General features: G+C 30.0%; 1 protein-coding gene across 5 annotated transcripts in view; it reads left to right on the forward strand.

Annotated features, from left to right (window-relative positions):
- The window catches only part of LOC106678871 (glutamate receptor ionotropic, kainate 2), a 676,475-nt gene that overhangs the window by 613,595 nt on the left and 37,833 nt on the right, over positions 1 to 25,047 (forward strand). For 2 of the 5 annotated variants that reach the window (XM_067049421.1, XM_067049422.1), the window contains one exon: positions 7,054 to 7,311. In XM_067049421.1, coding sequence (XP_066905522.1) covers positions 7,054 to 7,311 — 258 coding nt within the window. Of the gene's footprint in view, positions 1 to 7,053; positions 7,312 to 20,858; positions 21,159 to 25,047 lie in introns of all 5 variants that reach the window. The other 3 variants (XM_067049419.1, XM_067049420.1, XM_067049423.1) reach the window with 2 other exon arrangements.

Raw genomic sequence — 25,047 nt, forward strand, 5'->3', positions numbered from 1 at the left:
GATTGAAATTCTTTATTTATAAAAAATCTAATGAAATTATTTTAAAAAAAAAATTAAACTTACAGCTAATTTTCTGAAAAAATTAAATATATTGAAAATCATTTTTATATATACTCTAAATTGAATATAAGTCCTATTTTTTAAAAAACTTATTTTTTTTTCATTAGTTCTGTTTTTACAATTTAAAATTATTTTTACCTTAATTAATTATTAACAAATAAATTATCTGTATAACTATTATAATTGTTATTACTTTAGGATTTATTTAATTTTATTTCTCTATGTTACGTATTGATTTTAATTTATTACCTTATTTATCATTATTGTTTTAAAAATTTATTTTATGTATTATGTCCACATAATGCTGTCCTATTCCTTCTTTATCAGTTTTAAAATTAACTACGTCTTAAAAAAAAATTTTTTTGTTGTATAAATAAATTATAAATATTTTATAATTCTTACATCCTCTGCTTTGTTTAAAATGTATACTTCTTTAAAATTAAGTTCATGTTTTTTTTTTCTTTCCACGATGATATAAATAATAAAGAAGTGTATAAAAGGTATAAAATAAAGTCCTGAAAAGTAACAGTAAAATATTTGTGTTGTATTTTTTATTGAATCCTGAAATTTAAATTTATTCTCATTTATTTCAGTTACTGGTATACATAATTTTGAATTTTTTATAAAGTTAACCACGCACACGCTAATGTTATAGTTATTTTTCTATTTATTCATTTACTACCCATTTTAATTAAACCAAAACCATCGGTTTCATAAATTAATTGAATTTACGCATTATTAATGAGTAATAGCTGAATCGTAGATTTGTTATCCTTACTGGAAAGACTCTTAACCCTAACCTCCATTATTATCAAAGCCCATAGCCTCTCTGCCATTATTGCTGAATGAACTTCAGATCATGTTGGTTCATTTTATCTTGAATGATCACTTATAGACAAATTACCACAGATTCGATAGACGTGCTGCCATAACAAAGCTATCAAGACCACCTCAATCAGACCAAGAGAAGCATCGTTCTGGTAAAGACATCGAAATGGGATTGTAGTTCCACAAGGAGAATTTTACCCTCTCATTTTTAGATCCATTTTTTTATATGAGCTGCTGTACTGTAATTTTTATTTTTATAAAATTTTTAATTTCAAAAATATATAATATATTCTTTTGGAATATACACTTATATAATACATTTTTCTTTCCACTTATTACATAACAGCTCTTGTAAAAAAAAAATTATTGAAATAAAATAAAATACATGCATTTCATATTCATTGATGACTTTCTGTTCTGTTTTATAGAAAATAAGGTTTATCAATTCAATTTTTTTTTTTTTATTTAAATCATAACTTTGCCATTTTTTAACTTATTCCTAAAATTCTCTTTTATATTAGAAGGGTACACAGGATGACTCCATCTGATAAGTCCAATTTTTTAGTTTACACTACAAGCTAGTAAATTTCATAAATAGAATCAAGGAATATAGAACGTGAACCTTTCTTTCCTACCAAATTTAATTATATTCTCTCTTGTGTTAGTGCATGTGCATCAAGTCGAGGATATAATGGAATTGTTGCTATCTCTATTCTAATTGCATCTACATAGATTCTGTTCTGCAACCAAGACATGGGACGGCATTTAGAGTGCATTAGAATTGCATATTGAATACTCGAGATCATTTAAACTGCCAATGCAAAAAGTAAGTTAGGTAAATAATTCACAAAGAACTGCTCAAAATATATGGCCTAAAATATTTTTATTTTTCTGCGAAATATCCAGTCATAAAAACATAAATATTTCGTACAAGTATCATTGATATATAATTTCATATTCAACTTTTTTTTTTTTTTTAATATTATTTTTATATAACGGTGTTCTCGTCTTACAAAATTCATAGAAAGATCGTAATCAACCATAATACATTCTTCCACGTTAACTGGTTTATTGATATTTTTAAAAATACTTATGGATAAAGTAAATTTGGATAAAGTAAATTTGGATGAAGTAAAAAACAAGACAATTTTTTACTTACAATTTACTTATTCGGGATTTATTTTCAAAATATGATTTTGATATTCTCGTTTATTTATATTTAAAGTTATAAAAATTATAAAAATAAAATATTGTAGTAGAAATATGACAAATCTGTAACCGTCTACTTTCAAAAACGATTTGATATCCACGCAGACCATGTAGTCTGGCGTTAAAAATCTAAATTTTTGAGAGAAGACCAAAAGTTTATTTTATTTCATAAAAACCATAAATTTTTGGTTCATTATTTATTTTCAAGAAAAAACATTAATACTTCTCACTTCTTTTTACTCCAATATTAAGGACGACTGTTACTACTTTGCAATTTCTAGTTTTGTTACACAATACAAGAAAATATGACAATGGGTAATAAAATATTTTATAATTGTGACAAATTCCTTAAAATGACAGACCTGAATTTTCGTCCAAAATATAGAAATAAAAAGAAGTGAGAAGTATTGAGGAAATAAATAAAGTTTAAACCCCTAATTTAATCCAAGGTTAAGTAATAAAGTTAACTTTTCATACCAAGCTTAATATTTCGGAAACTATCTATTGTACGAAAAACATTATACCTTTCTTAAAGTAGAATCAATTTGCTAAACTTCGAGACCTGATAAGAGATCTGTTCATATAATTCTCCCGAGTTTCAATATTTCAAAAAAGAGAAACCACCGTATTGTGCTTTAATTTTGAAAACTGTCATTTAAACTGCTATTCAGGTATTAACAATCTTTATTTTGAGCAGTAATATACGTATGTACAGTTTAAGCCTGATATATGAAACTTTTCTCAAGAATATCCATTTTCAAAATCTTGTAAAAATATTTTTTATACAGTCCTGAGGTAATACAAATATTCACCATAAAATTATATATATTTTTTTACTCGACTCTTAGTCATAAAATTATTTTTTTACTTCTCAGGGCATAATGGCAAGACTCTTCAAAAATATAATTAAATATTTTCCTACCTAGTACCACCAAAAAAACGTTGTATTGAAATATGTAATTTCAATCCGTAGTCTACCTTTTTAAGATTTTATTCCTTGTCAATGCCTAGAAGATGGAGGTTCCGAACACATTCTGTGGGCATGTAGACTTGTCTTCAAGATACTACAGTATGTTCCATCTGCTTCTTATTTCTAATAAGGTGTATATCGTATGCTCAATCCTTTAATAGAACCTTATATATAAAATTACTAATTTAAATTTTCGTTTTTAATAAGCTTTCCGGCAATTATTTAAGTTTTAAATGGCCTGAATCGATATTCTTATTATATAAAATTAGTAAAGAAAGAACTGAAAAAATAGTATGTCAGAAAATGGCGGAACAGGTTAAGTGTTTTACGGGATGTAGAATATAAAAATAGCTTAAGTCAAAATTTTACGCCTGGAAGAACAACTCTGACATAGAAGAAATTATAAACGTTTTTAAGACTTCGTGGGCTTAGAATCGAATAATTTAACTTTTCTTTAACGTTTCATACAGAACTAAACAGATCAGAATATTTCTACTTCCCATGACCAACTGTCAAAGTCTCTGGTTGTATTCTTAATACAACAAGGGACTTTGACAACCAGCTTAGTTTATCAAAAATCTCCATAGTAAAACTATATATTTTTTTTTAAAAATTTATTTATTGCTATTTACAACTGTACATTATAATACATTTAGTAAATCTGATCTAAGTTAAATTGGAGTGTTACAGGTGAGTAGAGAAACTACCCGTTGGTAGCACTCTAATGGCCTCGGAGGATTGTCTGGAATGGAAGAGGATGCAAGGTTAGAAACTAGGGGGTTTGAATGGTTAGGGAGTTTATAATGGAAGGAGTGATATCTGGTTCGGGCTAGGTCGGTTACAAAGGGAACATTAAGGTCTTTATGTATGATTTTATTTGTGACAAAATAAGGAGCATTGGGGATTTTACGAAGGATTTTGGATTGTAAGGATTGGTTACGAGAGGAATTCGAAGGTTTAGTGGAGCCCCAAAGCACAACTCCAAATGTCCAGATTGGCCTTATTACAGTCATGTAGATCAGTCGTTAGTAATGAGTTGGAATTTTAGACCAGGGATTTTAGGTATTTTAGAACTATATTTAAAAACATTATGCGTACACATTTTAAAATCATACTATAATTAATATGATATTTTTTATTACTAGTATTCACATCAAAAAATTAATATTTAAAAAAATAAAAGTCGAAAAAAGAATAAAAATTCATAAAAACCCTCGTGGTATTTCTCGGGCAACATTTGGTATTTCTGCACGAATGTTAATTATATATAAATTTTTAATATCAATATTTTCGATTATACTCTTTCAAGGACAAATTAATTTTTTTTTTTTTTACTTCAATTGTTTATTAGCTCATCTTCAAAATTGAAATAATATGGAATCCACAATTAAACAAAAACAATTCTAGCATATTAAATAGTGTTAAATAACAACATACATTAAAAAGAAAACAGTAGATTTGTTTAAATCATTCTATGCATTGTTTTTTGTTTTTTAAAATATATTTATACAACAAAAAATGTAAAAAAAAATTGATGAATTCGCGATATTATATAGAACTGTCAGCTAATAAAAATTACAAATACTTTGTGAGGCATTGTTACTAGACCAACGGTTGTGCAAGGAGGTGATTTGTTGATTGTGACAATCACGCACAACCGCCAGATTTTTACCTAATTAAGGGTCCCCAATTTATGAGCCTGGGTCGAAATATAACCTTAAAAGAGTATAATTGATTTATATCAACAAGATTTAAATTATCAATTTAACCCTTAATAAAATATTTGATAAATTTTTTTTTTAATACAATCAATATCAGTTGGTTCGAAGTGTTAATCAAGCTTCCAATAAATTGTGCAATTAAATATCGAATACCAACTGGCATAAAGAAACTCTCAATATCGTACCACCTCGTTTGATAAAAAAAATAATTAAAAACCATCCCTTTCTTTTTTTTTTTCGTTAATTTATTTTGTGCTAACCATCCTTAGAAAAACCTAGATCAATAATAGCTTCGGTAACTGGACGGGGAGCTGAAAGGGAAGGAACAAAAAAGTGGAGTTGGGTCATCGTTATGAAGGACGTCAGTGAATATTCAAAAGATCTGAAATTCCGCCCCCGAGGTGAAACTGTCGGCTGAGAGCACCCACGACTAATTGGAGGGTCTCACGGCTTAGTTTTTTTTTCTTTTCAATAGTTTTATTATATTATATAATATGTGATAAGCGAAAATCTTGAATATTTTATGCTAATTGTGTGAGTTATCTGAATTATGTGGTGAGTCCATTTTTGTAGGACTTAATATTGTCAAGCTCTTCAAAAAGATTCTGCTGAGTGATTAAAATTCAGGTGTTTGCATGCTAAATCAAATAAAAATAAAAATTGAAAACGGGCTTGTTTTTTGTTGTCTTACAGACCTATTACGGTCTGTGTAATATATACATGTTCGAGTCATGTATCGATTTTTTGTAACGTTTCTTTTCTAATTTCTAACATATTAGAGTCTCTTTATATGTTTTAGGAGATGCAAAAAATGAAAGTTCTATCGATTTTAAGACCGCGTATCGATTTATTTTAGCTTTTCTGATTTCTAACATATCAGAGTCCCTTTATATGTTTTAGGAGATGCAGAAATTTTAGGAATAATTGGAGGGTTTCACGGCTTAGATGAGAAGTGGATATTTTGATTATTTTAAACTAATTAGTGGGGCATATGATTAATCTGTAAACCATTTTTATAGGAATTAATATCGTCAAGCTCTTCAATAATTCAGGTTTTTGCATGCTGAACTACATTCTTAAAAAAAAAAGAAATTTACAAATTCTATAACAATAAAATGGATTCCATATCATTTATATATACATGCATGTCATTTACATAAAACATTTATTTTTCAATGGTTTGATTAATTAATTATATCATAATGTTCTACATTACATGAGAATTTCCATTTGCATTATAATGGCTGTCCCAAAGCAACATTATTTTTCTTTAAATAATTTTATTTTCATACATCTCTCGTAAAAAAAAATTTAAATGTGTAGAGGTCTTAATTAAATTATTTACAGACATGATTTAAATTAAGTTTTTATCGTAGTTGAACAGGCTGTGGGATATTTCAAAATGTTTGTTTATTTAAAAAAAAAAAAAATCTTTGTTAGCAAAGGAAATTTCAAAATAAAAACTGAAATAGAAATTTTGTTAAAACTCCTAAATCTATTCTTAATCCAATATTTCGCCTTTGATCAAAACGTTAATAAAAAGATATGTAATGGAGATATTAATTTTTATGAATATTTCTCAAAAATACCTAATATAAGAAGAAAACCATTTTTTGTATAAAAACATTTTATAAGAGATTTTATTGAATTCTGGGATTTTCAAAGTTTTGATAGACCTGGATTTCTTAACTTGACGTCATTTTTCTCAATTTTATTTCTTCTTTCGCACAAGCTGGTCGGAAAAGAAAAATAACGGGAAAGTTTCGAATAGCATTTTCGTGGCTTGACGTAGTTAATGTCCTTTTTCTTTTAAGAAAAAGTCGTTTGCATTTTATTATGAATAATTATCGTTGTCTTAATGAAATGAGATATTAAAATTAATAATTTAACTTTGATTGATTTTTTGAATTTTATTTTATCATTGTCGTGGTTTGTTATGGCCCTATTGTTATGAAGTACTGATAGGTTAAAAAATTTTAAATTAAATTTTATAAGTAGATTTTGTGAAAAATTTTTTCTTTGATAGGGACATTCGCAATTTTTTATCTACAGAGTTTTTATTAAACAATTGGACCTGAAAATTACTTGTTATTGAGTTATCTGTTATACTTTAGCTCTCTGTTACGAAGCTGAACTAATTAATTTATATTTTTAACATTATCCTACAATATTGTTTTACCGTTTCATATCAGAACCTACCATGACTGTATTATACAAGATGCTTGAAACTAACTTGTACTGTGTTTCCCCCGTTGCGGACGACAGGTTCCAAGCTCACAGCCCGCTCGACTGTTCTCCTTCATGAACCCCCTAGCTGTGGAGATATGGCTCTACGTCCTAGCAGCCTACCTCCTCGTTAGTTTCACCCTCTTTGTCATGGCGAGGTTCTCCCCCTACGAATGGAACAACCCTCACCCTTGCTCTCCAGAAGCGCACGTCATCGAGAACCAGTTCTCCATATCCAACAGCTTCTGGTTCATTACTGGTACCTTCCTGAGGCAGGGATCCGGCCTCAACCCCAAGGTTTGAGACAGCATGAGTGTTCACTTCTCTTCCGATCACTGTTTGTTCTGCTTGTTCAATTAGTTTGTTCACTTACCCAGCATGTGCATGCACTCATCACACGCATTTTAGTTACGTCTGAATGTTAGATGATAAATGTTTGATGTATGAAAACAAAATGGAATTACAATTGTGTATATTATTGTAAAAAAAAAAACTTTAGCACTTCTTTCACTTAACCAATTCACTCAAAACACGTTCAAAATAATTGATCAGAAAATATCTGTGGCTTTGAGCAACAATAACCTATGTTCATTTTTAAAAGTTTATATTTTTTTAAATTTATTAACGTTCTTTATCAAAGATTAAACTTTTACATCCAAAAATCTTATAATTTTGATAATTTAAACCTAATTTCTTCAAAAGATTTATAATTTTAACAAACTTTTGGCGCTGATGACTACAGTGTTGTACACACTTGTAAATAAAGTTATATCCACATATATTATAGTGTTACAAAACCACAATTATATCCTCAGAAGCCTGTAACTATTGTTTTATACACCTCAACAACGTAACTATTGAATAATAGCACATCTATTGTACAGTAGACTATGGTTGCTTTTTGAAAATAGCTTTAGGACACTCTATTGAGGGACTACGGAGCGACGGTAACGTACCTTGTACCAACCCTTGTGAGTTCGAGTCCCCGGCCCTACTCGGGTTTTTTTCAAACCTTAAACAATACTCACTCACAGCCTATGGATGACACTCACAAAAATAGGCGTGAGAGTGACGAATCCATTCTAATGAAAAAACACGTCATGATGTATTTTACTAACCTTGGGCCTCCACGGACTTTCGCGCCTATAATAATAATTGAGAGACCAAATTACGGAAAAAAGTCCCTGTCTACGATAATATCTTTGGAACACACCCATTTCAAAATAAAACCAAAATTTATTTTTTATTAGTTTTGCCATGTCCAATCTCTTTCTTGAAAATTTTCCGTTTTAAATCCATTTTTATTATTGGATATGTAACTCGGCTGGTTTTGCACCAAACCACAGACACACTAGTTGAAGAGCCAAAGTAAAATAAGATTTTCCATTAAAAAAAAACATTTAAACTTACTTAAAATATCCCCTTTAATGATTCAATCGCCACAAGTTTTGCTAAGGCCAACAGATATGTCAAAACTGTATTATTTAAAGATGATTTTTTTTCAAGCGCAGATCAAACTGTATTTCCTTCAGATGCCAACTTTATTCATCGAAATTAGGGTGATATACGAAAAAAAAAATTTTTTTGTTTTGTTTTTTAACGAACTGTAGTTTTTAAGATTACTCCAGCACGCGTGAAACCACACACCCTCCCCTCTCCTTTTTGGGGTTGTAGTGCCACGTGTGGTGGATACGAAACATGTTCAAAACTACTCAGTTGAGAAAAAAAATAAAATTTATTCGTCACTCTGACATCTTAACCGTTCTACTTTTAGCGGAAAGATTTTTTGGCATCTAGAGAGGTGTGCCGTTTCATCTTTACTTTAAACTCATCTAATAATACAATTCTTCCAACAAAAATAACAACCAAAATCAACATAAATATTAAATGTTTGTGAAGTCGCAACCCCACTTCTAAGTTTTTAAACATCATACACGCCTGAAACAAATCATATTCCCATATTTTTTTTTTTCAAAGCTTGTTTTCCGTTTCAGATGGGTGCTATTTTTTTAATCTTCTTTGAGTTGACGGTTAAGTTAAACTCTAAAGGAGAATATTTTATCGCTGTATGACTAAACGTTTTCTTCAAATAAAACAGTAAATTTCCCTTTGACTCATGGACTATAAAAAACATTAGATACAGAAAACACAAAAATGTCGGAACAGTGATACACCAAAGGAAACTTGTAAAGAAGCTTTTATATCTTAATCCAAAAAAAAATTTTAATTTGAGTGACTATTTAATAAATAAAATTATAATTTTAAAATAAATTAAAAATATGTCATGAAAAATATTTAGTTCATCAAATCTATGTCTTAACAAGCATTTTAAACGCCGCTGTTCTTTCTGAAGAAAAAGCAAAGACTAACTTACAGAACTTAGTTCGTTTAGTCTGATTCCTGAAAAGAGCGTTTCTAAGATTTAAGTTAGCATTGTCGTAAGACATAATTTCACAAGTTTTAATATAAACTTCATCTTCTCTATAAAGAAAATTTGATATCTTAATTTTAAAAAATTACATATTTTTTTCTTCACGAAACATATTTCCCTAGCTCAAATTCTATTGAATTGGTAGCTATATTTTATTACCGAAAATTGATACGGAACAATTAAAAACAAAATTTATGGTAATTCACATACACAAATATAATATCTTTTTTAAAGAGATTTGAAATATTGTAATTATTTTAGAGATCTAACTTTATACAGATCGTATATATCCTTACTTTAATAAAATATATTTACAAATTATTAATTATCAATTAGAAATAATCAATAAAAATATTTTTGGAACCTCATTAAACACACGGAGGGTGACGGTAGCAGTGTGGTAACCCGCCTGACTACCTATCCATAGGTTGCGAGTTCAAGTCCCCGGCCCTATCCGGGATTTTTACAATCTTATAACTATACAATACTCACTCACAGCCTACTCCCGTACATTTGTAAGGCGGCATTAGCCAATGGGTGGCACTCACAAAAATGAGGAGTGGTAGAGATAGACCCACCCTATGAAAACCACGTCAAGAAACGCGCAATGTATTTCCTCGTGAAGCCTTGGACCTCCAGGGTATGTCGCGCCTATAATAATAATAACATTAAACACACATTATAAAAAATAAAACTATATAGGAATAATTCTTTTTTATCTATTTTAATTTTAAACAATTCCATTTTATACATATATCTTAGATATTTTAGTGACGTTTCAGTAAAAATAATTATTTATCAAATTAGTAATAAAAAATGTAATATAAAAAATCAATTTTGCCCAAAATAAGGAATCAAAATAACCAACGTATTACTTGATAGCATTTTTTAAAAATAATGTATGTTGTATATCAACATACATGTGTATATTGTAGATCAAAAAGGGGGCGAAGAAATAAAAAAAAGAAGTTTGAACATGGCCAAACTTAAAAATAAAAAAAGTAGAAATTAAAATATAGATATGCATACAATGGAATTGTTTTAAAATAAAATTAATAAAAAAAAGTATTCTTCTATAGTTTTAATTTTTACTGTGTTTATTTAAATGAGGTTCTAAGAATATTTTTCCTGAATCATTTCTAGTTGATAAGTAATATTTTAATGTGAAAAAAATACAACAATAATAAAGTTTTACATAATACTAAATGTTCTGTAAATTCAAGATAAATGAAGCATTATTTATTCCAAAGTTTTATGTAAGATTCTAGGAAAAAAAAAAAGGGAATATTATTTTAAACTTTAAAGCACTGTATTCTGTTTTTTAATACATAACAAATTGTTAAAATAATCCTAACTGTATACCTCTGATTGTTTTGAAACGAAACTTTCCTGGAAAAATCCCGAAAATAATTCCAGGAAAATTCTCTTCACAGTCCTGATATTTATTCCGCCCATTATAATGTAACAATATTATATTGTTACATTGTACTTCTTTGTTAGTGTATATACACTTTTCATTGTAAAATTCGAGAGGCGTTAAAAAAATATTGATCTAATATTAACATAAATGGAATAAGATTTCAAAAAAATTTTTAAAAAGATTTAGTCAAAGAAAATTTCATTGTTTTTTATATTACTTATTGGGCATCATCCGATGATTTATTTAAAAAAAAATTTTTTGTAAACGAAGAAAAATGTGAACACTGTTTTCAAATGTGATTATTTTTCAATTAAACAGAATTATATATAAATTATATATTATATATAAACGTGAACTGTAACAAGGGGTTCAGTACTTTGTAAGGAATTTGTTGTTTTAAGAACAATGAATTGATCTTTTCAAGATCACGCTCAAACGCCAAATTTTTCCCTAATTAAGTGTACCCATTTTATAAGGATGGGTGGACCCCGGAATACTCTGGAACACAGGGTTGACTGACGGCTACAGTAGCAGAATAAATACTTATCTACCACAGCCATATTCGAACTTAGGTCCTACATGAAAAGTAAGAACAAATACATATCTATAACCTGAATCCTGTTGTACTTTATGAGCAATTAAAGCAATGAAAATTATTTAAATTAATAAAACATGTCTCGCTCCTTCACTCTGTTAAATTTTTATTATAAGTACAGGTTTCATACCTATGATGAACACAAGATTTTAAATTATCTGAAATTTCAAAAAGTACCAACAGTTTTCTGCATAAGTAGGAGGGAACTTACCGTCCTACAAAAAAATACAAAACTTTTTTTTTTAATTTTTATTATATTTAGTTTAATTAAGCACACATAAAAAAATTTAATGAGAATTAATATTGTAATATTTTTTAAGATTAATAACCACCTAAAATACAAAATAACCTAATAAACTGTATTTTTTTTTTCTTCTGATAAATTACACTTTTCACTAAATTACAATTTCCCCAAAATGCTCCTATTTCTGTATATTTACATTTTAATAAAGCTCGTGTTTCATAATTTATGTAAATCCTTTAAATTTTCTTATTGTTAACTAGTCGATGAGGTTCACTTTCTATACATTCGGACATATATTCACACAATATAACTTTTTTTTCCCAAATAAAATTAAAATTAAATTAGCACTGACGTTTTGCCATTTTTTAGGTACTCCTCAAGTTGTAAGTCGAGTAGAAGGAGAAATTGATTAGATTTTGTACGCATTCAAAAACTTTATTACGTCTTACAGATAAGAAATTCCTTATTGTTGGAAATTTTGACTGTTCACAGAGAAGGGACATTTTATATCTCATGAGTGAGTTTCCTTTTACGGATTAGGTAATGTAACGAGTATGGATTTGGAGTTAGATGGTTGTTGCTGAAAAGTGATACTTACATGGACGGACACACATCTATTTTTATTTATATATATTAATGTAATGGTGAACATTTATGTTGAATAAATAAATATTATAAAATACTAAGCGTAATTATAGAATAATTATAATTACTTTAATTTAGCAAGATAAGAGAGATTTATATAGGGTGTAGGCTCCAAGCAAACCAACTACCTCGGCAACATAACATTTACTCAGCTTTGACAAACACTTTTCCGCTAAACCCCAATACGCCACAGGACCGAGGCAAAACTTAAGCCTCTATTATTTCACAAGCTGTGTTTTTTTAGTTTCAAAATGGAGTCGATGGAATTTTTAAAAAAATGGACAGTTTTAATTATTATTATTATTACTACTACATGTGGGTAGAGAGATGAGTCAAGATAGTACAAGAGCCCGAGAGGAGAAAAAAAACAGTTATCTCACCCCAATTTTCGATTACTTTAATGAAAACTATGTATAATTACTAATCAAAATTGATGAGTCTGCCTAGTATAGATAGGGGGAATAAAAAATGGCGGCTGTTTCAAATAATAAAAAAAATAAATTTTTCATTTGGAGCTCTATATCTAAAAAGTAGCCACAACACAAGAAAACCTAAGAGAACGTCATTTAAAGTAGAGTAAATTTGCTAAAATATGAGCCTTAATAGAGTTATTTTACGTTAAATAGTTCTCTAGATATAGCTTTTTAAAAAGTAACATTTCATAAAAATGTTGCATGGGACGTACTGAAAGATCAGTAGTTAGTGAATTTATTTTTATAACTTAATATCTCAAAAACCATTCGACGTACAGATGTCTATTAGCACTCAAATTAAAGCTAATTTAATGGGCTATAAAGTAGTTTCATTAGTTTATCTTCGTAGGAGTAGTAGTTTTCATGATATTTGCTAAATTAAATTGATGTATAATTGTTCGCACAAAGTTTCATGTGCCAAATTTATATTTATATGCGAATATCTTAAAAAATACTACCCCTACGAAAATACGTGTTATAACCTAATTTATAGTAAGTTAAATTTCCTTTATTTTGAGAGCTGGCAGACATATGTACGTCTTATGGTTCTAGACATATATTTTTTCAAAAATCGAACATTTCATCCGAATAGCTAGAAATTAACATTCTGTGAATTTATTTTGTCAAATATTATAAAAGCATCTATAAGTCACATAGCTCCTGAGATATAATAAATGATGATGATTTCTCAAAATCATTGAACGTAAATAGCTCGATTAGGGCTAATATTTCAGAAAATTTACTCTACTTTAAATAATGTCCACTTAGGTTTCCTAGTGTTGTTTGTAATTTTAAAGATATAGAGCTCCAAATGAAGAATTAATTACTTTTAACTTTTTGAAACAGCCGCCATTTTGTATTCCCCCTACCTATACTTGGCAGACTCATAAGTTCTGACTAGTAATTATACATAGTTTTCATTACAGTAATAAAAAAAAATGGGGTGAAATAACTGCCTTTTTTTCTTCCTGGCTCTTGTACTAAGAGCTTTTTATATCTCAACCTGAGTTCGAATCCGGCTGTAGCAGATAATAATTTATTCTGTTACTCCTTGAACTAGTGTTTTCACTAATTACATTAGCACTAGTAGCACATTGACCATTATTAATAATTTAATGTAAATTTTAGGTTTGCAATGTTAGTATCACATACCACTTGCCTGGTTTCAATAAAAAAAAGGAAAGAAAAGTTTGTTCCATTTTCCTGTAGTTAGACTAATAATTCTATGAAAATAGTTTCTTAGAGGGAAAATTCACTTCAACTACTCCTAAAATCGTAAAGTGGTAAGTGTTCTTTAATTATTTTGTTGAGTGTATTCTTATCTTGAAAGTTTCTGTAATAAAAATATCCTAATTCTTTTTTGAGTCAAGTGGGATCCTTCCGATTACTTTTCATAAATTGTGTTTTAAGTGTTTTAATCTCTAACAAATCAGCAACGTTGTTTGCCCTTTGAAAGAGGAGAAGTTAATATCGCAATGTAAGATAGCTGCTAACGCAGTTTTGCCTTGGATATTAGAAAAGTTTTATATTTTTCCCTCTCACTTCTTAAAGCTGATTTATTTAGGAATGTTAATTAAAACTTTTTTGAATTACAGGTCATTTAATTTATCAGAGTGGGGGCGTGTAAAAACTCATCATCATTGCCATGGCTCCTTTGCGTAATAATCTGGTAAAAGTTTTTAAATATTGTCACTGTCGGGGATTTATGGTTAGTTTATCTCGAGAAAGGGGATGAAACACTTCTTTTGAAAACTTTGATAACTTACTGAAAACGTCTGCCAAGCACACAGGTTACAGTATAGCTTCTTCATCGTGTCTACTGGATAGGTACATAACTATAGAAAAACCTCTTCTAACGGACACCCATTTGTAACGGAAACCTCTTTAAGGGACAGTATTATTAAGGTCCAAGCCAAAAAGTACTTATTGAATGCGTTTGAACTCTTCTATTATGGAACCCCTCCACCCCGGAAGTGGGACACCAATTTTATTCTTCATCAGCAGTTTACACCCCTCTATAACGGACATAAGTCACATAGTATAAATATACTTACTCATGATTCCAAAACTGAAGAGGATGTTTTGAAAGTTAAGGTAGAGATCTGCGTTATAGTGATGTGGTTCACCAGATTCTTGTAATAAATACCAAATACGTTAGATCAATCAAAACCTTTTTTAACATGTGGAGAATCTACCCATTGATAGAACTCCAAAAACATTTCTAAAGGAGAAGATCTCGAGGCCATCTTCTTTTCAGACGTCTAGGAGGATTATTAGGTTGTGAAGGAGAAGCCAGGTTAGAAACGAGTTGGTTTGGGTGATTGGGAAGTTTATTATGGAAGGATTGGTATCTGGTTCTGGCACATATTGGCTACATAGGGAACATTGAGGTCCTGATGGATGATTTGATTTGTGACAAATTAAGGAGCATTAAAGGATTTACGAAGGATTTTGGACTGTAAGGATTGGATTCTAGAGGAATTAGATGGTTTAGTGGAGCCCCAACTCTAGCTCCCCAACGTTTAGCTCAACTCCGTATGTCCAAATAGGCCTTATAATAGTCATGTAGATCAGTCTTTTGTAATGGATTGGAAGTTTGGACCGTTTGTCTAGTAAATGTTGTAATAGTCGGAATCGACGAGCAGTTTCTTGTCTTTTCAGTCTTGAATGAGGATTTCATGTTTGTCGCTTGTCCAGTTGGACTAAAGAGTCCTAAGTAACGGATCTGCTCAACAGGAATGAGTGGAGTATTATTAAAAGATACTGTAGGGCAAGACGAAGGTTTACGACGAAGGGTAAATGTGATTTGGTGGGATTTATTGGAATTTATTTTAATCCTCCAGTTTTGCCACCATTCTTTGAGGGTGGTGATGTGGGATTAAATAAAAAAATTAAAATATTTTTTGTTTTCTGTATTAATTAGTTGTTATCTTGTCCTATTCTTAGTCCTGAAGAAGGCTAGAAATTCTGGCCGAAACGTAGGCACGATCAAATAAGTTACTTCGACTTATTTGTGTTTTATTTTGACCTCACCCCCCCCCCAACCATCTTCTAGTACAAGTCATCCACAGTCAACTATCTCTCATGATTACAAAACTTTTTTTCTTTTACTGATATCCGTTTAATATTATAATTTCTGTCATTTTAGTTCAGTGATTCATACTAACTATTCATTTTTTAACGTATCTTTGTATATAAAGTTTCTACTTATAGAAAATTCGTGGTTGGGCTATAGCATCGATGAAAAATAAATAAATGTAGGCAACCAATTAAGGTCTCGTACGAGTGAGCACTATTGGACGAACCAGTATCATCCCTGCTCGATGAACAGAAAAAAAGTAAAACAGAAAAAAAAAAATATTCGGATGGTTAAATGATGAGAGAGTCCTTCCGCGGAATACACGCGGGATACTAACTGGCCCTGGGAATTATCCCGTATGAATATTCACGTAAATCGTGGACCGCTATGAATCGATGTATGTAAATGTGAATTGGATCCATTCACTCATATCGAGCAGTTTCAACTAATTTTCCTAGCCACTTATAATCAGTTTGCATTTTTTTTCGTGTCCATTATCACAGTATATAATATAGTAACATAGATATATAGATAACAAGGTGCAATATGGAGCCTATCTTATTTTTAAGTAAATTAAGCTCCCGTTTTAAGTATGTTTACAACAGAATCCGCTTCGTGCTTTGCTTAAGGCCCTCTGATTGTATATTAAAATGAACTTCAAAATTAGTTAAGAAAACTCTGAAAATAAAAGATTTATGTCTTGTGACTAACATAGCTATATTTCTCTTTGACCAATTGTCCAGAAGTGGCACACTGTATTAGTGTGTCAGTAAAAATGATAATTATTTTATAATACAAGAGAACCGATCTTTAAGTATCTCATAGATTAATACATTTTGATGACTTATCTAGGTGACTTTTTAGCCTCCCCGGCCACGTCTTGCTTCTTAAAGCCGCTTCGCTCGTCCAGCCTGATAGGCGAAATTGACCATGACCAAGACCATGAAACTAGCTTCGGCTGATAGGTTACTCCCTCAGAGACTGGCTGGCATGTCTTCGAGTTTATAATGGAAGGAATGATATCTGGTTCGGGCTAGATCGGTTACAAAGGGAACCGGTCTTAAGGTCTTTATGTATTATTTTATGTGTGACAAAGTAAGGAGCATTTACGAAGGATTTTGGATTGTAAAGATTGAATACGAAAGGAATTCAAAGGTTTAGTGGAGCCCAAAGCTCAACTCCATATGTCCAGATTGGCCTTATTACAGTGATGTAGATCAGCCTTTTGTAATGTGTTGGAAATTTAGACCGTTTGTCGAGTAAGTGCTATAATAGTCGAAATCGACGTGCAGTTTCCTGCCTTTCTTAGTTAATCGTCTGTCCAAATGTAGTCAAAGGTAGCGGATCTGTTCGACAGGGGTAAGAGTAACATTATTAAATGAAACTGTAGGGTAGTCGGTAGGTTTATGACGAAGGGTAAAGTTGATTTGATGGGATTTGTTGAAATTTATCTTAATCCTCCAATTACGACACCATTCTTCGAGGGCTGTGATATGGGATTGGAGAGTTTGGGATACAATTAATGGGTTATTATTAACTGCGAGCACACATGTGTCATCGGCATAAGTGGTGAGGATAGTGTTTGGATTGGTTGGAATGTCAGCTGTATAGACGGTGTAGAGGATGGAAGCGAGGATACTACCTTGAGGAACACCAGCGGACTGAGAATAGAGGGATGAATAGGAACATGGTTTACTTCGAATAATCTCAGTATAAATATAAGTATATCGAAGGTGTTTTTTTAGCTTTTTTATACCAGAGGATCATCAAGTTTAATAATTCTTTATTAAACCAAAACAGAGTTGGGTTGTTGTTGGACTTTCTGTCGGGGTGATATGTACCCCCAAAATCTTGAGTACAAAATAAAAAGAAATTGTGGCAGTTCTTGGACTGCCCGACTGAAGTAAAACTTAATATTATACATATTTTAACTAAAATGTTTTAAAAAATCATTGTCATTTCATCTTTGTCACCATTTTTTTCCAATTTTCGTCTCTATCTCGGTGTAGCGTTTTGTAGCTACGATTTTTATTTTTCGAGATATTTTAATCTAAATGTAAAACATATCGAAAATTGCCCCAGCACTACCGTTTCATCTCGATTGTTCTCTCGCGTCACGAAATTAATTTACTCTCGTATATTTTTTCTTTGAGTTGTAGAAGGTCAGTGAAGAGGTTTCACTTAAAAAAACATTTTTACTCGAAAAAAAAACTTTTATTGATAAAACAAAGAAAAATCTGTGGTTCAGAATTATTTTCTTACATTACTTTTTTTTATCAAACAGAAAAAAATATAATTTTTTATTTACGTCCAATATATAATTTCTATACACTGTTAGGGCAGGCAAAGCCAATTTCGGAGGAAACAAGATGAATCAAAAGAGACATTGCACAAGATTCTAACTGTTCGATGTCTCATTAAGCGTCAGTTGGACTGATAGTTAAGGGGTCTCCCTGATTCAAGTCAGTCATGTCAGTCTGGCAATTGAATGATGACTGCCAGTTTGACTGACTATGTAGTGGTCCTTTAAGAGACAATTATGAACTGAATCCTTAGTTTAAAATCGTATAAGAAACAAGACAGATTGGAGGGAGGGATTTTTCATGAACTGTTTTATTAAATTAATTCAGTTTTGTCGATGTTTGCTATTGGCCAGTGGGCATGGAAGAAAATGTCGTAATTATCTACAAATCGCTATTTTGCTTTCGAGTTTTTATTATTCTTGAAAAACCTAGTGTATAATCTCTTTATTATATAAAATAGCTTTTAGTGATCACCGTGTAATATTTTATTTTGCCTATAAGGTGGTATAATAAAAATGTGTCGTAAAAAATTCAGTTTAACTGACAAAGAACGCATTTTGCGAAACAGTTGTATGATTTGTAAAATGAGGGATTAAACCCCACAGTTAAGTAAAAAATATGTTTAAAAAGGAAAAAAATAATTAATTAGAGACCTCATTTTTCGAAATTATTTTCTAAATATTAAATTAAATTTTAATAGGCTATGCAGTAATTCAATAATATATTACTATATTTTTGACTTAAGAACAAAGTGATTGAGCAATACTTATGACCAACTATATAGATGAGTAGGTGGTTATGATTATTTTTAATAATAAACCTCCATAAGCGACGATGAAAAAAAATTTTTTTATTCCCATTCCTAAAATTTGAGATTTTAGATTACAAGAAGCGTTGACCCTTCGTCCGCCGGCAGCGGATTTTGTTCGAAAAAACTGGTTTGATCTATTTTAAATTTAGTACGTATGTTAGGAGACATTTTATATGATCCTAAGAACTCTGGATTACCATTGACCAATTTGAAACAAAACGCGGATCAAAAAACTGCTCGATGGGAATTTTTCTAAAAACCTGAATTACTATTAGGATCCGTGAATAAAAAAATATAAAAAAGAAAAGAAAAAAGTGTCCCATTTTAATAAAAATTCCTGAGTCAGGTACTCTGGAAAAGGAAGAGAATTCAACAATGCTAACGAATGCTATCTGCCTAATTATTTAGTGAATTTCAAATCATAGTTCCAAAAATGAACACATATTCGGAAACAATTAACTATTGCTTAGTATAATAATTGCATCTTCTTTCTCTCCTTTAACATTAGATTTTGTGGACTTAGGTGGTATGGTTTTGTTAAATATTTCTAACTATATACATATTTCTAATAGAACTATTTTAGGATTAAAATTTTTAAGATAATAAATAACTTTTGCCAAAAGATAAACCCAAAATTTCTTATCGGCCTAAAGTCCAATTCGCTATTAATCAAGGAACAAGTAATATCAGGCAAGACATCAGTGGCCAACCGTAGGCTGAGAAAGTTGCACCTGTACTTACGACAGATGTCGCTGACCACTTGAGATGAGCGAGCCATCCCTAATGATCCACCCTCTCAAGGCCTTAACGATCTCTAATTGTAACGACTCATTATATCCGGGCTCTTACTCCTGTACCCGACTAACTTTATACATCCGCTTTCCCCCTCTATTCATTATAATCTTCCTTTATCTCCTTTCCGTCTGTGTTCCTCCCCCTCCTTCCAACCATCCTCTAATTGCGGTTCAACTTCATAAACTTCACTCTGACTGGCTAAAGTATTAATGACCAGATTTCGGAGGCTGTCTGAGCCATGTTTCAATTATCGTTTATCAATCGGAATATGAATTTTAATCACTGTTAATAACCATATTTCATTCCACATTCTATCAAATTCATGTTGATGCTGTGGTTTTGTGTACACATAAAATAGCATTAAAATATACTCACCGCAAAAAAAAAACATATCATTTTGAGATAAAGGTATTTAATGTAAATGAAATAAAAACCCAAAGTATTAAGCATTTATATTTAAGAAAAAATATTTTACGAGAGTAATCCCAAAATTAAGGTTCCCTTTTTTTTTTTTTTAATAAATAATTCCGTTTATTTTTTATAATATCTACATAATTTTAAAAGTTGAACATTTGTCTATTATTCTAAATAATCGCTACTCAGATTATGAAGACGCTTTCAAAGCTTTTGTATGCCCATATCATTGAGGTTCCCCGCCACGTCCTTGAGAAAGTATTGAGTCTCATTCTTTACCTCCTCCTCGGTGCTGAGTAACCTTCCGGCTTATCGTCCGCACACCTCCTTGGTACACTCCCTAAAGTCCGGACCTTATGAACTTTGGCCGAAAGTCGATTCACCTTTGATGAGATGACCAAAAAGGAGGTTCAACACATCTCAATGACTTGGCAGATAACATAGGCGTACAAAATCTTTTTCAATGTCTTTGATAGAAATGGTGATAATGTTGGAAAACTTACAAATTTTAAAACTTTAAAATTATTTAAATATTAAGGAAAATGAACGGAATTGTGTATTAAAAAAATATAACACCTTAATTTTAGGATTACTCTTTTATTTTTGTTAATAAAATTGAATATGGCTTTCCAAGACGTCTGAAAGGATGCCAAATCGGATGTTCTCCTTCTTGAACCCACTGGCCGCAGAGATCTGGCTGTGGATGCTCGTCGCTTACGTCTTCGTGTCTCTCACCATCTGGGTGGTGGCTCGATTCTCGCCTCGGGAATGGACGCTGCCTGTGTCCTGTCCCTGTACTTCAGGTGAAGATGAAGAAGAGGACGGGCTCCTGGTGACCTACGACCTACAACTCCACAATGACTTCACGCTAGGAAACGCGTTCTGGTTCACACTCGGGTCTCTAATGCAGCAGGGATCCGATCTCAATCCTAAGGTAACCAGCATCTACAGTGGCACGGATCTTTCGCTTATGGCTGAAGTATCTCATTAGTTACCTTATATTTATAATATTATTTATCCTAGTAGATTCATAAATTTCTTTATACATATTTTAATGACAATACTCTATAATTGAATACTTAAATCATTATCATTTCTATGTCACTTCAATTATGTTAGTTTTCTATTTATTTATTATTTGATTATGATGACGAGACGAAGGAAACACCCAAAGTTAGGCCTCTTATTTCACTGTCTATTATCAGAAATATTTGTACAATTTTATTGCTGAACATAGTGTTCAATTCGATCCATTAATTTTTTAAAGAGCTATGACAGTTTTTGTAAGGTCATGCCGTACCAGTTTTTCCGCCGTATCCACGAGAAACTTGCTGGAGATAAATAATAAAAATAGCCTTCGATAGGGAGCATTTTGACGAGACTAGACTTTTTTTTTTGCTTATATCTTTCTGGACGTTATACTTCACTGACACCCACCCCGAGAGCGGGAAAGATTATTCTGCTTCAAAAGTAACCTCTTACGTATTACAAAGAGGTACACAATTTTTCACGCCTTAAAAAATACATCGATCGAAGTAGCGATTGTTTATAAAAACTAATAAATTTCTAACCTATAAAATTATTTAAATATTACATAAAATAAACGAATTTTTATATTTTTAAAAAATTGGAGACCATAATTTTAGGATTACTCTCGTGTTAACTTTCTCAATTACTATAAATTTTAACATATGAAACAATTTTTTTTTCGTACCCCTAAGAATATATTTATAAATATATTACATTATATACATAATTGGAAATATTTAAAATGAAATATCCTTTCATTGCACTCAGGCATTTTATGGTAAGATTACTGGATATGTTGGGGGAGCACGGGGTTTTTTTTTTTGGCCGTCTTCTCAGACCGTTCATTTTGCCATTTTATTTTTTTTCGTACCCTTCATTAATAATTATAGCATTATTAGTTGCCTTGTTGCTTTATAAGGTGTTAATATGAGTCCAGTTAAGGTGGTATTGTCTAGATATAGGCACTGGTCGTATTGACAATTTTTTTTTCGTACCCTTCTTAAAAAATAATAATAAAAATTACTTTATACATGTATAATACATGAAATGAATTATATATACTTTTACTGAGTCGTCTCCCTTTGATTGCCTTGTGGCATTATAAGGTATCGTTTTGACAAAATATTTTCAAACTTATTAAACGTTTTGTGTAATTCGTTAAGTTTCAACGCGATTAAAGTTGTCATCACGAATATGGAAATACATCTACGGAAGTTTTAATTATTTATTTAGTTCTTTCTCGTTTCTAAGGATCATCGTAGCATTACGTTACAAGACCGAAAACCTTTCTGGAAAAAAATATTTAAAGAGAATCGCCGACGAAATACTTTAAACCTAAGATATTAACTAAATGTATAATTTTTATAAACGTTTTCTGAGGTATTGCCAGATTCTTAAAAAAAAATAATAATAATATTTTCCATTGCTATAAATTTATTATAAACTTTTTTTTAAAAAATGGGAAGAGAATAGAAAGAACTGATCCATTTAGAATAACGCAGAAGTATTTTCTGTACTCGCCTGGAAATGACAGCCAAGACACGCTGAAAATAAAAACATTCACAATACCAACATCGGTCAATGTAACAAAAAATACACCCCATCTTTTCCAATTTAATATCCCACTCTGAAGCTCTTCCTACTCTTAAATCTCTCAATTTTTTTTTTTTTTTTTTGTCTTATCGATTTAATTTTCAAACAATTTAGGAACATGCAGCAATGAGAAAATAAGATCCATTAGAAGAAGTCATTGAAAATTAAAAAAAAAAAAAAAACGGTTTTTATATAATTTTTTGGAGTAACTTTTTTTTCTTTTAACTTTATTAAATAAATATAAATAACGCTGGGTTATCTCTAAACACCTTTCCTTGCTGCATCAACGTTCAAAATAACTCATAGAACTTAAGAAACAAACAAATATACGCAAAACTTGATGCTGAAAAAATCTTTAATAATTATTATTTACAATGTGAGACAGTAAAATAAAATATTCTATTTATGGACCAGTATAACCAATAAACTTTTGTTAACAATAATTAATATAAGTACAAGTTAAAATATTTTTAAATGGAAAAGAAATGGGTCGAGAGAATTCTGGCCGAGTGTAAATATTGTTGTGTTTATCTCGATTTTATAAAAAAAATATAGTGTTGATTTTATCAATGGTGGTGTACACAAATATATATTTATCGGGTCGGAGTTTAACACTCAACGATAAATATTTTTTTATTCTATTCAATAATTTTATTTTTATGTTGATTCATTGAAATAAATATGTTTTTATTTATGAAATAATTTATAATATATGTATCTTAATATGTATAACAATATTTTTAATATAGGCTTTTTACTTTTTAGCATTTATGCTTATACAATTTTTTTCAATTATAACATTAACATTTAAAAAATATATATGTATTATTTTCTTAAATGTGAGACGAGGGGATAATACATATTAAAGAATTTTTTTATCGTTCGAGCCCTTAAACAGATGTGATATAACATCCAGTAAATAAATCAGGTGCTTGGAGCATGGTGTTGACCACACTGTCTCCCAGGAATAGCGCAAGGCCGTTAATCAGGCAACTCTACTAGTACCTGTTCCCTTGGCACTTCATGGGTAGTTCCAGGACTGATTTATTTTATTTATAATTTGGATTTAACATGTCATTTAGTATTTTACATTGGTTTTTATTATTATTTTTAAATATAAAAAAATCCTTTAGCGCACATGAAAGTTTGAAAATGGCTATGAAAATATTATATTCACTTACATAACAAAAAAAATATTGTTACATAACGTACTCTACCCGGAAAGTTTGAGTCTGAATTTGTATTGGAGTATGCAAACGAATTTTTCATCCTGAGGGTGGTTTATTATCCGAAACGTAGAAAATTTTGTTTATTGATAAAAAATAGAGAAATAATTTTGCCTTTGAATTTTAACAAAAATATCTTCTCCTTAAACGAATGTCATGTATAAAAACATATTTATTAATTATTAATTTATTTCAAAGTTTTCTTCTGGTTTCACATCGAATATTACGAAACATGCTTTTCACACTTAAGCTCAGGTGTTAGTAAAAAGTTTAATACAAAAATAAAATTACTGAATACAATAAAAAATATTTACCGTTAAGTGTCAAAATCTGACCCAATAAATATATATATATTTGTGCAATGACAGATAAAAGTAACAATTACATTTTTTATTGGATCATAATCAATAATTAAAATTTAATTAAAGATTTCACTGTTAACTTATTGGAAGAGTTATTATAATTAATTGTTAATAATTTTTATAATTTAACAAAAGCACTTTCACTGTATTTTTATCATCTTATTTCATTGAGTTCTAAACAACCAAAGGCTTTTATTATCACTTTGTTGTATAAAATAATTGTTAATTAATTTTCCGAATCTTTAAAAAACTTAATTCACTTCATATAGTAAAATAACAAGATTTATAAGTTCATATCGTTGGTGTTTATTATTACTAACAAGTACATGACTAAATTGTAATAATTATCAAATATTTAAATTTGTGATTTAAACTTAGGAAATATTCATTTTACATATAAATGATTAAATGAATGTTACTTATCATACATTAATATGCTGATTAATAAGTCTAATCACCGTATATTTCAAAGGAATTATCTAAAAATTGCTTAATTACTAAATATAATTTATATACATTTTCTTTTATCATCAAAATATTTATTCAAATTTTATTCTTCCGTTTGCAATGTCCGTTCATAGCAACAGATAATTTTTTTTTTTCTTATTTTACA

This window comes from Halyomorpha halys, unplaced genomic scaffold, assembly GCF_000696795.3.
Source record: "Halyomorpha halys isolate HHAL.00 unplaced genomic scaffold, Hhal_1.1 Scaffold165.1, whole genome shotgun sequence".
NCBI classification, from domain to species: domain Eukaryota; kingdom Metazoa; phylum Arthropoda; class Insecta; order Hemiptera; family Pentatomidae; genus Halyomorpha; species Halyomorpha halys.